We start from the raw sequence: 17,700 nt of genomic DNA on the forward strand, positions 1-17,700 counted from the left end.
AGTCCTTGCGCAATCCCAGTCTGCGCTAAAAAGTCCATATGACATCAGACTGTATAGATGTGCTGCAGATGGGAACTCAACCCGCGACGCCAGCCACAGGACTGTGGGGGACCTTTGTTGTGTTTCATGCCGTCGTCCTGTCTTTGCGGTCCTTTCATTGCAGTGTACCTGAACTACAGGACAGTGTTTCTCCACCTTGTTCCCGGGGACCCTGCTGTGCAGTCTATGCCGGATTTCATTCCTGCTAAGAATTAATTAGACACTAATTAGTACAGAATCGTCTTGGTATCCAATTACCCGAAAGACACTCCAATCACCTGTCTTGGAAAATAAGCTAAGATATTCTGCCCGTTTTTCAGAATAGTTCATAAATGAACTGGAATACTTCAGATAGTTCAACCTGGGACATTGAATTCAGTCTTTTCTTCCATGTAATGGAAACCCTGCTGTTGATGGTCTTTTTGATATATATGTAAATAAGAAATAGGAGAATGGACAAAGAGAAAAATAAATGATGTAACGATATGAAATTTCACCCCCAAAAACTGTCCACTGCTGTAGTCTGAGTGGGAAATGGTCTGAATTGAAATGTTTTCAAAGAGGGCAGTGAACGGGGTCAGCAATCCCCCGAAACTGCCACAGTGTGGCTGACATCATTTGACCTAGTTTGGTCCAACAAGACTCCCACTTAACCCCCCCCCCCCCCTCCTTCCAGGTGCGTCTCCTCTACTGCTCCCAGGAGGAGGCCGCACTGATCTTCAAGGCTGCCTGGGCCTCGGGTCAGGCCGGACACTCCCACATGTGGTTCGCCGTGGGGCCAGCCCTGTCCGGCCTTGGCCTGGAGGGCCTCCCCAAGGCCCTGTTCGCAGTGCGGCCGCAGGGCTGGAGGGACGAGCCCCGCAGGAGGATCGCCAAAGGGGTGTCTGTGCTGACCCACGGAGCCATGGCTTTGAGGAAGGAGTACGGCTGGGCCCGAGGGCCACACTACTTCGCGGGCAACTGCCAGACAGATGGCAACCAGACACAGAGGGTGCCAGACAGGATCAGGTGAGGCGAGCGGAGGTGCTCCTTCAGAACTCTCAGGGGGGAGAACTGCTCAGCTGTGGCAGAGGAGTGTCACATACTGCTGCTGGCTGCTTTTCCCTCTCTATCTCTTTCTCTCTCTCTGCTCTCTCTCTCTGCTCTCTCTCTGTCTCTGCTCTCTCTCTCTCTCTCTGCTCTCTCTCTCTCTTTCTCTCTCTCTGCTCTCTCTCTCTGTTCTCTCTGTTCTCTCTGCTCTCTCTCTCTCTCTCTGCTCTCTCTCTCTCTCTCTCTGCTCTCGGCTCTCTCCCTCTCTCCCTCTGCTCTCTCTCTCTCTCTCTCTCTTTCTCTCAATCTCTCTCGCTCTCTCTCTCGTTCTCTCTCTGCTCTTTCTCCCCCTCTCTCTTTCTGTCTCTGTCTATATCTGCCCCTTTGTCTTTCCTTATATCTCTCTCTCTCTGCCTTTCTCTGTCATCGCTGATTATCTCTCTGTGTCTGTCTCGCCCCCCCCCCTCTCTCTCTCCCCCCCTTGTCTGCCTCTCTCTCCCCATCAACAGCTGAAACACTTCAACCCCTCTCCCTCTCTCTCTCGCCCTCATGTTCCCTCTCTCTCCCTGTCTAGTTCTCAGTTGTGTATGAGAAGTCTCTGTATCTCCCTCCGTCTGTCTTTTGCTGCCTGTCAACCGTGTCTCATAGGTGACTCCTCCAAGTCCCTCTCGTGTCACTCAGTCAGTACATTTGTCTGAAAGATACATGAGCCATGGGTACATGCTGTGTGTCTGTGTCCGTCCGTATGCAGTATGTGTCAGAATAAAGTAATGAGCCATGAATCACAACCAGAACATGAGTCATGTTCCTGTGTTGAACCATGCTAACTTGTGAATCAAGTTAAAGATACATGACTTATGTCCATATGAATCAAGTTAAAAGGTGCAAGACTTGTTGCGTTCATGTAAATTAAGTTAAAGATACAGTTGAAGTCGGAAGTTTACATACCTTAGCCAAATACATTTCAACTCCGTTTTTCACAATTCCTGACATTTAATCCTAGTAAAAATTCCCTGTCTTAGGTCAGTTAGGATCCCCACTTTATTTTAAGAATGTGAAATGTCAGAATAATAGTAGAGAGAATTATTTATTTAGGCTTTTATTTCTTTCGTCACATTCCCAGTGGCTCAGAAGTTTACATACACTCAATTAGTATTTGGTAACATTGCCTTGAAATTGTTTAACTTGGCTCAAACGTTTCGGGTAGCCTTTCAAATCAAATGTATTTATATAAACCTTCTTACATCAGCTGATATATCAAAGTCCTGTACAGAAACCCAGCCTAAAACCCCAAACAGCAAGCAATGCAGGTGTAGAAACACGGTGGCTAGGTGACGCTCTAGAAAGGCCAAAACCTAGGAAGAAACCTAGAGAGGAACCAGGCTATGAGGGGTGGCTAGTCCTCTTCTGGCTGTGCCGGGTGGAGATTATAACAGAACATGGCCAAGATGTTCAAATGTTCATAAATGACCAGCATGGTCAAATAATAATAATCACAGTAGTTGTCGAGGGTGCAACAAGTCAGCACCTCAGGAGTAAATGTCAGTTGGCTTTTCATAGCCGATCATTGAGAGTATCTCTACCACTCCTGCTGTCTCTAGAGAGTTCAAAACAGCAGGTCTGGGACAGGTAGCACGTCCGGTGAACAGGTCAGGGTTCCATAGCCGCAGGCAGAACGGTTGAAACTGGAGCAGCAGCACGGCCAGGTAGACTGGGGACAGCAAGGAGTCCTCATGCCAGAATTAGAGAGAGAATTAGAGAGAGCAAACTTAAATTCACACAGGACACCGGATAAGACAGGAGAAATACTCCAGATATAACAGACTGACCCTAGCCCCCCGACACTTAAACTAGTGCAGCATAAATACTGGAGGCTGAGACAGGAGGGGTCAGGAGACTGTGGCCCCATCCAATGATACCCCCAGACAGGGCCAAACAGGCAGGATATAACCCCACCCACTTTGCTGAAGCACAGCCTCCACCCCACTAGAGGGATATCTTCAACCACCACCTGAGACAAGGCCGAGTATAGCCCACAAAAATCTCCACCCCGGCACAACCTAAGGGGGGCGCCAACCCAGACAGGAAGACCACATCAGTGACTCAACCCACTCAAGTGATGCACACCTCCTAGGGACGGCATGGAAGAGCACCAGTAAGCCAGTGACTCAGCCCCTGTAATAGGGTTAGAGGCAGAGAATCACAGTGGAGAGAGGGGAACCGGCCAGGCAGAGACAGCAAGGGCGGTTCGTTGCTCCAGAGCCTTTCCGTTCACCTTCACACTCCTGGGCCAGACTACACTCAATCATATGACCTACTGAAGAGATGAGTCTTCAGTAAAGATTTAAAGGTTGAGACCGAGTCTGCGTCTCTCACATGGGTAGGCAGACCGTTCCATAAAAATGGAGCTCTATAGGAGAAAGCCCTTCCTCCAGCTGTTTGCTTAGAAATTCTAGGGGCAATTAGGAGGCCTGCATCTTGTGACCGTAGCGTACGTTTAGGTATGTACGGCAGGACCAAATCGGAAAGATAGGTAGGAGCAAGCCCATGTAATGCTTTGTAGGTTAGCACTAAAGCCTTGAAATCAGCCCTTACCTTAATAGGAAGCCAGTGTAGGGAGGCTAGCACTGGAGTAATATGATCAAATTTTTTGGTTCTAGTCAGGATTCTAGCAGGCATATTTAGCACTAACTGAAGTTTATTTAGTGCTTTATCCGGGTAGCCGGAAAGTTGAGCATTGCAGTAGTCTAACCTAGAAGTAACAAAAGCATGGATTAATTTTTCTGCATCATTTTTGGACAGGAAGTTTCAGATTTTTGCAATGTTACGTAGATGGAAACAATCTGTCCTTGAAACAGTCTTGATATGTTCATCAAAAGAGAGATCAGGGTCCAGAGTAACACCGAGGTCCTTCACAGTTTTATTTGAGACGACTGTACAACCATCAAGATTAATTGTCAGATTCAACAGAAGATCTCGTTGTTTCTTGTGACCTAGAACAAGCATCTCTGTTTTATCCGAGTTTAAAAGTAGAATGTTTGCAGCCATCCACTTCCTTATGTCTGAAACACATTTTGGGGCTTCACCATGTTTCATTGAAATGTACAGCTGTGTGTCATCCGCATCGCAGTGAAAGTTAACATTATGCTTTTGAATGACATTCCCAAGAGGTAAAATATATAGTGAAAACAATAGTGGTCCTAAAACGGAACCTTGAGTAACACCGAAATGTATAGTTGATTTGTCAGAAGACAAATCATTCACAGAGACAAACTGATATCTTTCCGACAGATAAGATCTAAACCAGGCCAGAACATGTCCGTGTAGACCAATTTGGGTTTCCAATCTCTCTCTCAAAAGAATGTGGTGATCGATGGTATCAAATGCGGCTCTAAGGTCTAGGAGCAGGTGGACAGATGCAGAGCCTCGGTCTGACGCCATTATAAGGTAATTTACCACCTTCACAAGTGCGGTCTCAGTGCTATGATGGGGTCTAAAACCAGACTGAAGCATTTCGTAAACATTGCTTGTCTTCAGGAATGCAGTGAGTTGCTGCGCAACAGCTTTTTCAACCATTTTTGAGAGGAATGGAAGATTCGATATAGGCCGATAGTTTTTAAAATATTTTCTGGGTCAAGGTTTGGCTTTTTTCAAGAGAGGCTTTATTACTGCCACTTTTAGTGAGTTTGGTACACATCCGGGGAATAGAGAGCCATTTATTATGTTCAACATAGGAGGGCCAAGCACAGGAAGCAGCTCTTTCAGTAGTTTAGTTGGAATAGTGTCCAGTATGCAGCTTGAAGGTTTAGAGGCCATGATTATTGTCATCATTGTGTCAAGAGATATAGTACTAAAACACTTGAGTGTCTCCCTTGATCCTAGGTCCTGGCAGAGTTGTGCAGACTCAGGACAACTGAGCTTTGGAGGAATACGCAGATTTGAAGAGGAGTCCGTAATTTGCTTTTATGATCATGGTCTTTTCCTCAAAGAAGTTCATGTAATTATTACTGCTGAAGTGAAAGCCATACTCTCTTGGGTAATGCTGCTTTTTAGTTAGCTTTGCGACAGTATCAAAAATAATTTAGGATTGTTCTTATTTTTAGGTTGGATTAGGTTAGGATGGAAAAATAGGATGATCGAGCAGCAGTGAGGTCTCTTCAATACTGCACGGTACTGTCTTTTCAAGCTAGTCGGAAGACTTCCAGTTTGGTGTGGCGCCATTTCCGTTCCAATTTTCTGGAAGCTTGCTTCAGAGCTCGGGTATTTTCTGTATACCAGGGAGCTAGATTCTTATGACAAATGTTTTTAGTTTTTTGGGGTGCAACTGCATCTAGGGTATTGCGCAAGGTTAAATTGAGTTCCTCAGTTAGGTGGTTAACTGATTTTTGTCCTCTGACGTCCTTGGGTAGGCAGAGGGAGTCTGGAAGGGCATCAAGGAATCTTTGGGTTGTCTGAGATTTTATAGCACGACTTTTGATGCTCCTTGGTTGGGGTCTGAGCAGATTATTTGTTGCGATTGCAAACTAAATAAAATGATGGTCCGATAGTCCAGGATTATGAGGAAAAATATTAATATCCACAACATTTATTCCACAGGACAAAACTAGGTCCAGAGTATGACTGTGGCAGTGAGTAGGTCCAGAGACATGTTGGACAAAAACCCACTGAGTCGATGATGGCTCCGAGAGCCTTTTGGAGTGGGTCTGTGGACTTTTCCATGTGAATATTAAAGTCACCAAAAATTTGAATATTATCTGCTATGACTACAAGGTCCGATAGGAATTCAGGGAACTCAGTGAGGAATGCTCTATATGGCCCAGGAGGCCTGTAAACAGTAGCTATAAAAAGTGATTGAGTAGGCTGCATAGATTTAATGACTAGAAGCTCAAAAGACGAAAACGTTTTTGTTTTTTTGTAAATTTAAATGTGCTATCGTAAATGTTAGCAACACCTGCACCTTTGCGGGATGCACGGGGGATATGGTCACTAGTGTAACCAGGAGGTGAGGCCTCATTTAACACAGTAAATTCATCAGGCTTAAGCCATGTTTCAGTCAGGCCAATCACATCAAGATTATGATCCGTGATTTGTTCATTGACTGTAACTGCCTTGGAAGTGAGGGATCTAACATGAAGTAGCCCTATGTTGAGATGTAAGGTAGCACAATCTCTTTCAACAATGGCAGGAATGGAGGAGGTCTTTATTCTAGTGAGATTGCTAAGGTGAACACCGCCACGTTTAGTTTTTCCCAACCTAGTTCGAGGCACAGACACGGTCTCAATGGGGATAGCTGAGCTGACTACACTGACTGTGCTAGTGGCAGACTCTACTATGCTGGCTAACAAATCAAATCAAATGTATTTATATAGCCCTTCGTACATCAGCTGATATCTCAAAGTGCTGTACAGAAACCCAGCCTAGGGTTTTCAATTTGTCAGAGCTAATGGTGGGAGCCTTCGGCGTCTCAGACCCCGTAAAGGGAGGAGTAGAGACCAGAGAAGGCTCGGCCTCTGTGTAACGGTCATCGTTGCATGAAGAAGTGGAACAAAGTGCAGCGTGGTAAGTGTTCATGATTTATTAATAGAACTGAACACTGAATAACAAAACAAGACAACGAACGAAACCGAAACAGTTCTGTCTGGTGCAGACACACAAAATAGAAAATAACTACCCACAAAACACAGGTGGAAAAAGGCTACCTAAGTATGGTTCTCAATCAGAGACAACGATAGACAGCTGCCTCTGATTGAGAACCACACCCGGCCAAACACACAGAAATCGAAAAACATAGAACACAAAACAGAGAATGCCCACCCCAACCCACACCCTGACCAAACCAAAATAGACATAAAAAGGATCTCTAAGGTCAGGGCGTGACACTCTGACTCCGACTCGCTGCTTAATGGGGAGAATCGGTTGAACGTTTCTGTCGGCTGGATGGGCGACACCGGTTGAGCATTCCTACAGCATTTCCCTCCAGAAGCCATGAGAAAGTTGTCCGGCTGTGGGGACTGTGCGAGGCGATTTATACTACTATCTGTACTTACTGGTGGCACAGACACTGTTTCATACTTTCCTAGACTGAAATTACCCTTGCCTAACGATTGCGTCTGAAGCTGGGCTTGCAGCACAGTTATCTTCGCCGTAAGGCGATCGTTCTCCTGTATATTATGAGTACAGCGACTGCAATTAGAAGGCATCATGTTAATGTTACTACTTAGCTTCGGCTGTTGGAGGTCCTGACGAACCATGTCCAGATAAAACGTCAGGAGTGAAAAAGTTGAATGAAAAAAAGTTGAGTGAGGGAAAAACTAAAAATATAACGGTAATTAAAAAGTAAAAAAGTTGTCAGGTAGCAAAGTAAGGTTGGCAACAAAACGCACAGCAGCACGTTGGCAACAAAACGCACAGCAGCACGTAAACAAGTCTGCGAGTCTTACAATCGCAACATTTATACTCACGTAAATTGTTATCGTTAGATTTTCACAACTCAGTCTCCTTGTTTACTTCTCCACTTGTTTCAAATTCGCTCCGCTCAGCCGCCTCGCGGACAAAATTCAACTAATCAGCATAGACTGAACCATCGGAAGCTTTCCACAATAAGCTTCCCACAAGCTTCCCACAATAAGTTGGATGAATTTTGGCCCATTCCTCCTGACAGAGCTTGTGAAACAGAGTCAGGATTGTTGGCCTCCTTGATCGCACAAGCTTTTTCAGTTCTGCCCACATATTTTCTATGGGATTGAGGTCAAGGCTTTGTGATGGCCACTCCAATACCTTCACTTTGTTGTCCTTAAGCCATTTTGCCACAACTTTGGAAGTATGCTTGGGGTCATTGTCCACTTGGAAGACCCATTTGCGACCAAGCTTTAACTTCCTGACTGATGTCTTGAGATGTTGCTTCAATATATCCATATAATTTTCTTTCCTCATGACGCCATCTATTTTGTGAAGTGCACCAGTCCCTCCTGCAGCAAAGCCCCCCCCACAACTTGATGCTGCCACCCCCGTGCTTCACGGTTGGGATGGGGTTCTTCGGCTTGCAAGCCTCCCAGTTTTTCCTCCAAACATAAAGATGGTCATTATGGCCAAACAGTTCTATTTTTGTTTCATCAGACCAGAGGACATTTCTCCAAAAAGTACGGTCTTGTGCAGTTTCAAACCGTAGTCTTTCATTTTTTATGGCGGTTTTGGAGCAGTGGCGTCTTCATTGTTGATCTGCTTTTCAGCTTATGTCAATATAGGACTCGTTTTACTGTGGATATAGATACCTTTGTACCTGTTTCCTCCAGCATCTTCACAAGGTCCTTTGCTGTTGTTCTGGGATTGATTTGCACTTTTCCCACCAAAGTACGTTAATTTCTAGGAGACAGAAGGCGTCTCATTCCTGAGCGGTATGACGGCTGCGTGGTCCCATGGTGTTTATACTTTATACATTCCCAGTGGGTCAGATAGTATTTGGTAGCATTGCCTTTATATTGTTTAACTTGGGTTAAACATTTTGGATAGCCTTCCACAAGCTTCCCACAATAAATTGGGTGAATTTTGGCCCATTCCTCCTGACAGAGCTGGTGTAACTGAGTCAGGGTCCCATGGCTGCGTGGTCCCATGGTGTTTATACTTGCATACTATTGTTTGTACAGATGAACGTGGTACCTTCAGGCGTTTGGAAATTGCTCCCAAGGATGAACCAGACTTGTGGAGGTCTACAATTCTTTTTCTGAGGTCTTGGCTGATTTCTTTTGATTTCCCCATGATCTCAAGCAAAGAGGCACAGAGTTTGAAGGTAGGCACTGACATACATCTACAGGTACACCTCCAATTGACTCAAATGATGTCAATTAGCCTATCAGAAGCTTCTAAAGCCATGACATCATTTTCTGGAATTTTCCAAGCTGTTTAAAAGCACAGTCAATTTAGTGTATGTGAACTTCTAACCCACTGGAATTGTAATACAGTGAGTTATAAGTAAAATAATCTGTCTGTAAACAATTGTTGGAAAAATTACTTGTGTCATACACAAAGTAGATGTCCTAACCTAGGTGTATGTCAACTTCAGACTTCAACTGTACATAGCTTGTTGAGTCAATGTGAATCAAGTTAAAGGTACTGTGCATGCCATGTTGAGTCCATGTAAATCAAGTTAAAATACATGACTTGTCTATGCTAATCAAGATAGTTTACTGACTAGCATTGGGGGATTAAACGAACTGCTGAGGATGTATTCCATTATAGCCACAAAGACATGGTCATACTTCATCTGGATAGTCCGGATGTTCAATCTGTAGATGCTGTGCAGATGGTCGTACTCTCTGTTGGTAAGCAAACTGCTTGCTAAGGTTACGGTTATGGTTAGGTTTAGAGTAAGGGTTAGGGCTAGGGTTAAGTTTAGGGTTAGGATAAGGGTAACCCTTACCCTTAGGGCAAAGGTTAGTAGATCGTTAGTTGAAATGTTACTGATAGGCTGTAGATAGAGTGCCTTCAGAAAGTATTCATACCCCTCGACTTATTCCACATTTTATGTGTGTTACAGCCTGAATTCAAAATGGATTTAAAAAATATATATATTCTCACACATCTACACACAAAAACTGAAAACATGTTTTTAGAAATGTGTAGAAATGTATTGAAAATGAAATACAGAAATATCCACATCCCTGAGTCAATACATGTAAGAGTCCCCTTTGGCAGCGATTACAGCTGTATGTCTTTCTGAGCAATTCGCTAAGAGCTTTGCACACCTGGATTGTGCAACATTTACCCGTTATTCTGTTAAGAATTCTTCAAGTTCTGTCAAATTGGTTGTTGCTAGACAACCATTTTCAGGTCTTGCCATAGATTTTCAAGCAGATTTAAGTAAAAACTGTTACTCAGCCACTCAATAACATTCACTGTTTTCTTGATAAGAAACTGTAGTGTAGATTTGGCCTTGTGTTTTAGGTTATAGTCCTACTGAAAGGTGAATTAATTTCCCAGTGTCTGTTGGAAAGCAGACTGAACCAGGTTTTCCTCTAGGATTTTGCCTTTGCCTCAATTCCGTTGATTTTTTTTCCTGAAAAACTCCCCAGTCCTTAACGATTACAATATTACCCATAACATAAAGCAGCCACCACTAAGCTTGAAAATATGGAGAGTTGTGCTCAGTAATGTGTTGAATTCAACACAAAAAGTTAATTGCTTTGCCACATTTTTTGCAGCATTACTTTATTGCCTTGTTGCAAACAGGAGGCATGTTTTGAAAGAAAAAAAATTCGGTACAGGCTTACATCTTTTCACTCAGTCAATTAGTGTAGTTTTGTTGAGTTTCTATAATGTTGTAGATTCATCCTCAGTTTTCTCCTATAACAACCATTAAACTCTGTAACTAAACTATGTAACTGTTTTAAAGTCACCATCGGCTTCATGGTGAAATCCCTGAGCGGTTTCCTTCCTCTCTGGCAACTGAGTTAGGAAGGACACCTGTATCTTTGTAGAGACTGGGTTTATTGATACACTATCTAACGTGTAATTAATAACTTCACCATGCTTACAGGAATATTAAAAAGTATGCTTTTCTTATTTTTACCCTACAAATAGGTGCCCTTCTTTACTGTCATTGGAAAACCTCCCTGGTCTTTGTTGTTGAATCTGTGTTTGAAGTTCACTGGTCGACTGAGGGACCTTACAGATAATAGTATATGTGTAGGGTACAGAGATGAGGTAGTCATTCTTTAAATCATGTTAAACACTATTATTGCACACAGAGTGAGTCCTGCAACTTATTATGTGACTTGTTAAGCACATTTTTACTCCTGAACTTATTTTGACATGCCATAACAATACGTATTGACATTACATATTTATTGACACGACATTTCAGCTTTTCATTTTTTATTAATTTGTACAAATTTCAAAAAACACAATTCCACTTTGACATTTTTACAAGAAATCTCAATGTAATCAATTTCAAGGGGTGTCAATACTTTCTGAAGGCAATAACTTGTTACCAAATGCCTAAATGGTACCAATTTATGTATTAATTACCACCTACTTCATTCATTGTTAATGTGTCAGCTATAATGGGTCTCTTTAATGCATTTATTTGACCAGTCAAGGTAAAACTACAGTCATCTACCTCTCACCGCTCTCCCTTCTTTTTTCTCACAATTCTTTCTATCTTTCATCTGCATCCCCTTCCGTACCTCTCTGCTCCTCTGTCATCCCTGCACCCCTCTCTCCTCCCTTTTTCTCTCCCACTGCTATGCTCTTTATGCTTTGTTTTTATTACACCATTCAATCTCATCCTCAATCTAATTTCCTTCTCTCTCCCCCTCCATCCCTCCCTCCTTCCCTCCCACGCTCTCCCATCTATTGTAATTTCACAACCCTCTCTCTCTCTCTCTCTCTTCTCTTCTCTTCCTCCCTGGTTCACTCTTTTTCTCATCACTCCGTTTCTTCCCTTTAACTTCTCTTTCTCCCCCCCCCCCATCTCTCTCCTCCCTCCTCCCTTCTCTAAAAGGGATCTGATGCTTCATCGTTTTACATGTAAATAGGATAATTGATTGTGTTGGCTTAGATATGTGGAAGTAGAGTAGTGGCCTGAGGGCACACACACTTAATGTGTTGTGAAAAGTGTTATATACAATTTTAAATTGTACATAACTGCCTTAATGTTGCTGGAACCCAGGAAGAGTAGCTGCTGCCTTGGCAGCAGCTAATGGGGATCCTTAATGAATTCAAATACAAATGCAGGGTAGAAATATTGGAGACAGTCACACACAGCCACGAACCCAACCAGGCACCAAAGCTCCTCTGGCATCTCTCTGTATCTCCCGAGCCATCACTATCATGGCAGGAGCACTGTCAACAGCATAGGGACACACCAAACAGTTCCCCCCCCCCCCCCCCCCCCCCCTTCCCACCACATGAACTGTCCCGTTTCCTAATGGAGGAGCTGGCACCAGTGAGGCATGGGAGAATCTAATAGAAGGGGGGAGGGGGGGCATGCAAATGCAGCTCTAAAGAGAGTACATTAATGTGAATGTTGTATGATGTTTAAATAGCTAGTAACCCCCCTCCTCAGACCCTTCACCCCTACTCCCCATATCCATCTCTCTCTCTCTCTCTCTCTCTATCCCTCCCTCCATATTTATCTGTCTGAATGCATTAGCCATTATGAGTTGTCTTTGTTACGGTACGAGAGACAAATCTATATTCAAATATTCCGTAGCTTGTTCACCTCACAATGTTCGGCATCTGTGGAAACACATGTAATGTCAATGACTGTGGGTCGCCATGACAACATGGCACTCACCAAGAGAGATCAGTGGCATTGCAGAGTTCAAGTGAATGCTAACATTAACACATTGTCTTTTTTCATCTTATAAGAAAAGCAACCACTGAATAGTTTTGTATTTTTCAGCAGAATTTCTTCTCTGTTTTTCCAAACCATGAAATAATCATTTGAATGTAGAATAGAAACCAAGGGTGTTTTCTGCTTTCATTTTTTTCTGCTTTCTATTGGATTTTAATTTGATCCGTCAGTATTCTCTTAATTGGCTTGGTTTGACAAATCATGTGTGAATAGTAATAATTCCCTTTGTGACTCCTTCATACATCCTTTATAAACATATACATCCTTCTAGCTCATTTGCATTGCACTCCATTACGTGGCATTCCATTATTGCCCCTCATATACTGTATACAGTAGCAACAGGATGGATAGGAAGATCAGCACAGCCCCTAGAAGTAGGGCTCCAGCCTGCCTTATCATGTGCCAGAATGTGAATCATTTCTCCTGCTATATGGATCTAGAAATACCCATAAATTATAGGTCATAATTCAGCTCAATACTCTTGTGAAGTTGGAGAGAGGGCAGTGGGTGAGACGCAGACAAACATCTCATGTTGTGTGGTAGGCTTTCTATGTGACAGCCTCGTGTAAAGAATGGCTGGATGAAAGGAAATGAGGGCATCTTCAATCAGCGATTGCTGCATCATGAAAACAAGAAAGCGCTGACGAGAAAAATTCCAAATGCCTTTTGAAGGAAGGGAGAGAAAAAGCGAACTGGCATTGGTTTTTCAACATTCTATCTGACTGGCGTCCTCTGTGAATGGTGCTTTTAGGTGCAGTGTTGTCATGGCGACACGGAAGCATCTCAGACTCGGTAACCGACAGACTGCCCCTAACAGCAACATGAAAAACATGAAAGCCAACAGCTAGTGTAGTTTTGCTCTATAGCTTTTACTCCTGATTATCAGGGCAGGGCCAGGAAACCATTAGCACTCTCGATATCAACGAGATACAGATGCACTGAAGATGATGGAAAATAACCTGCCTGCCGTACATTGCTGCATACTGCAGTCTTTGCAAGTCTCAACCACTCACAATTTCTGCACATTATTCACGTGATAAGCAGAAACTACTTTCCGTTTGCAGAACTTTGGCTACTCCAATGGCAAGCTCCCGTGTTTTGTTCATCAAGTCATTGATTTATTTACATTTTCCTCTCACGTAGCTACCTGTAACTGAACAATGGCTGGAACATAATAACAAGCAGCTTGGGACATAGAGAGATCTCTAGTGTAGTGCCTAACTGCCCAGCTACAGCCTGCTGTCTCTCACCCTGCCACTCTGCTACTCTAGTCTTTCAACTACAAAGCTTGCAGCTGAAGACACATGAAAGATATCTAGTATTAAGTGTCCCCTGCTTCTCTCTCTCTCTCTCTCTCTCTCTCTCTCTCTCTCTCTCTCTCTCTGTCTCTCTCTCTCGCTCTGCCACTCTCGCTGCCACTCTCAACGCCTTCCCTGTCACTTCCAGCTAAAACTCGAATCTTGCTGAAAGTCTAGCATGCCACTCCGTTTCTCTGTTTTTCCGTCTCCTGTTTCTCAGTTTCTCTGTCTGTTTGTGCTGAAAGTTGTTTAGTGTGCCTCTCTATTTCTCTCTGTTTCCCTCTTTCTGTCTGCCATTCCCACACTCCATTTCCTGTCTTCCAGGTTTTTCAGTAACATAACGCTGAGTGGCCGGGACTACTCGTTCAACAGTGATGGCTACCTGTCTAATCCAGTGCTGGACGTGATTTCCTACTCCGAGGGGAAAGGCTGGGAGGAGGTCAGTGAGTTAGCGTGCTAACCGCTAATTATCTGACGCTCGCTAACCACCATTTCACACCCATCAAGTCTGGCTAACCTGTCCTCATACACACGTACACACAATCTCTCCCCTCAACTTGCTAACCACCCTTACCACACTATCACAGTCCATCGGATGTGTCTACTTACCCCTTATTTAACGTGTTGTCAACCTTGTTAGCTGTCGTTAACTGGCTAACTCGACGTCTAATGTTTGTTCCCCCGAGAGAGAGAAAGCCCATGCACTTGCCTCAGCTCTCCATTCACTCCATTCCTGCTGTTTTCAACTAACCTTTCAGCACTCTGTACGTTCACCCACGTTGTTGCCTCAAGGCCTGGTGATTCCATGATATCCATTCACAACAGGAGGAATTTGTTCATTATGAACCGTGATATGCCTCCGTACTGTCAAGGTGGGTTAATCTGACCCAGTTGCAGCTGTGTGATAACATGGGTTCTGTAGTAGTGCTCCTTCAGTTAATTTCCTATCTCCTCTGAGTGCTCTGGGCTCTGATCAGTAAGGGTGAGTGAACAAGCCGTGGACGATTGAGCTCTGGGACCAGTTTTTGACCCGAGATGGAAAAGTCTGACCGCATCAAATCAAATCAAATTGTATTGGTCGGATACACGTTTACACATGACCACAAATCATATACTGTCCGTCTGTAGTCTCCATAGATCCGTAAATACTGTAACTTACTGTTCCCTATAGTATAAAATAACCCTGATTCCAAATATTAGGATAATAATATAAACGTGAAGGCCATTCCATGGTCGACAGGTATACGTCTAATACATTGTAGTGATATTAGAACCTGACGAGTTCAAGTAACCCTGGAGAAGAACTGGGGAAATGGTTCTCTCAAAGCACTCCCTTGAATTAATTAGTGAATCACTTCAACACAGGTTGCGTTCACTTCTGGTTTTTATTTTCCCCCAGTATGCAGTCTCCAATGTAAGCTTGACCGCCGAGACACCGAAACACTCTCAAGTGTTTAGCACATGCCACACGTACCGCAAACCGAGGCAGTGAGCAAAAGAGAAATGTGCGTCGCACAAAAGGTTTCCTTTTTCCTCCTCACGATCCACATACAGTTGAAGTCGAAAGTTTACATAGACTTAGGTCGGGGTCATTAAAAGTTGTTTTTCAACCACTCCTCAAATTTCTTGTTAACAAACTATAGTTTTTGCAAGTCGGTTAGGACATCTACTTTGTGCATGACACAAGTAATTTTTTCCAACAATTGTTTACAGACAGATTATTTCACTTATAATTCACTGTATCACAATTCCAGTGGGTCAGAAGTTTACATACACTAAGTTGATTGTGCCTTTAAACAACTTGGAAAATTCCAGAAAGTGATGTAATGGCTTTAGAAGCTTCTGATAGGATAATTTACATAATTTGAGTCAATTGGAGGTGTACCTGTGGATGTAGTTCAAGGCCTACCTTCAAACTCAGTGCCTCTTTGCTTGACATCATGGGAAAATGAAAATAAATCAGCCAAGACCCCAGAAAAAAATTGTAGGCCTCCACAAGTCTATTTCATCCTTGGGAGCAATTCCCAAACGCCTGAAGGTACTAGGTTCATCTGTACAAACAATAGTACGCAAGTATAAACACCATGGGACCATGCAGCTGTCATACCGCTCAGGAAGGAGACGCATTCTGTCTCCTAGAGATGAACGTATTTTGGTCATACCGCTCAGGAAGGAGACGCATTCTGTCTCCTAGAGATGAACGTATTTTGGTGCGAAAAGTGCAAATCAATCCCAGAACAACAGCAAAGGACCCTGTGAAGATGCTGGAGGAAACAGGTACAAAATATTCTATATCCACAGTTTAACGAGTCCTATATCGACATAATCTGAAAGGCCGCTCAGCAAGGAAGACGCCACTGCTCCAAAACCGCCATAAAAATGCCAGACTACCGTTTGCAACTGCACATGGGGACAAAGATTGTAATTTTTGGAAAAATGTCCTCTGGTCGGATGAAACAGTAATAGAACTGTTTGGTCATAATGTCCATCGTTATGTTTGGAGGAAAAAGGGTGAGGCCTGCAAGCCGAAAAACACACCCCAACCGTGAAGCACGGGGGTGGCAGCATCATGGTGTGGGGGTACTTTGCTGCAGGAGGGACTGGTGCACTTCACAAAATAGATAGCATCATGAGGGAGGAAAATTATGTGGATATATTGAAGCAATATCTCAAGATATCAGTCAGGAAGTTAAAGCTTGGTCGCAAATGGGTCTTCCAAATGGACAATGACCCCAAGCACACTTCCAAAGTTGTGGCAAAATAGTTTAAGGACAACAAAGTCAAGGTATTGGAGTGGCCATCACAAACCCTGACCTCAATCCTGTAAAACATTTGTGGGCAGAACAGAAAAAGTGTGAGAGAGCAAGGAGGCCTACAATCCTGACTCAGTTACACCAGCTCTGGAGGAATTGGCCAAAATTCACCCAAATTATTGTGGGAAGCTTGTGGAAGGCTACCCGAAACGTATGACCCAAGTTAAACAATTAAAAGGCAATTCTACCAAATACTAATTGAGTGTATGTAAACTTCTGACCCACTGGGAATGTGATGAAAGAAATTAAAGCTGAAATAAATCATTCTCTCTACTATTATTCTGACATATCACATTCTTAAAATAAAGTGGTGATCCTAACTGACCTAAGACAGGGACTTTTTGCTCGGATTAAATGTCAGGAATAGTGCAAAAACTGTACTACTACAAGTGTACTTCCTAAATGGCTCTACATGATCTCCTGCAGGTTGGCACGTGGCAGAACGGTGTTCTGGATCTCATTATCCAGCCCTTTTCACGCTACGGCTCCTTCCTCAAGCCTCTGGATGACACCCAGCACCTCAAGGTGGTCACCCTGGAGGAGAGGCCCTTTGTCATTGTGGAGCCAGCCGACCCAGGCACCAACTCCTGCATCCGGGACTCGGTGCCCTGCAGACTACCACTCAACACCACCAAGTAAGGCCTGCTACTGGGGCGGATGTTTTACCATGACCTACCCTGGTCTAACCATGGATATATTTAACCATAACTGACCATGGTCTAACCATGTAGATATTTAACCATGACTGACCATGGTCTAACCATGTAGATGTTTTAAACATGACCAACATGTAACCAACATAGTTTAAATGTTGTAACTATCATATCATACAAAAATGATAATTGTGGTTGGCTATGTTGCTCCTTGTTATTGATATAATTTATTGAGAGTGTGTTTCAAACACAATGTTTTACTCCACTCTACCTATGATGTCACATGGTTACATTCCCTCCCCTCAAGCCATTCAGGGAAAAGAATTGCAGGGAATTTGTAAAGATTTAGCAACTGAATTGCAGTAAATAAGTAATAAACCCTTTTGACTTTGAAAATGTCTTTATAATTGTTAAAGTAAATCTATGCCGTGCGCCACAATGGTGCCCATTGACCCTATGACATCATCAGCTTCATTGCTCTACTCTTGATTTTGACAAACAGCTCCGGGCTGCAC

General features: G+C 43.4%; 1 protein-coding gene across 1 annotated transcript in view; it reads left to right on the top strand.

Moving 5' to 3' along the window:
- LOC109904456 (glutamate receptor ionotropic, NMDA 2D) overlaps window positions 1-17,700 on the top strand; it is a 43,561-nt gene that overhangs the window by 7,499 nt on the left and 18,362 nt on the right. Inside the window, exons 3-5 of the mRNA XM_031789340.1 lie at window positions 716-1,047; window positions 14,044-14,158; window positions 16,959-17,167. Of these exons, the coding sequence (XP_031645200.1) occupies window positions 716-1,047; window positions 14,044-14,158; window positions 16,959-17,167 (656 nt within the window). The remainder of the gene's footprint in view (window positions 1-715; window positions 1,048-14,043; window positions 14,159-16,958; window positions 17,168-17,700) is intronic.

This window comes from Oncorhynchus kisutch, linkage group LG14 (assembly GCF_002021735.2).
Source record: "Oncorhynchus kisutch isolate 150728-3 linkage group LG14, Okis_V2, whole genome shotgun sequence".
In the NCBI taxonomy this organism is placed as follows: Eukaryota; Metazoa; Chordata; class Actinopteri; order Salmoniformes; family Salmonidae; genus Oncorhynchus; species Oncorhynchus kisutch.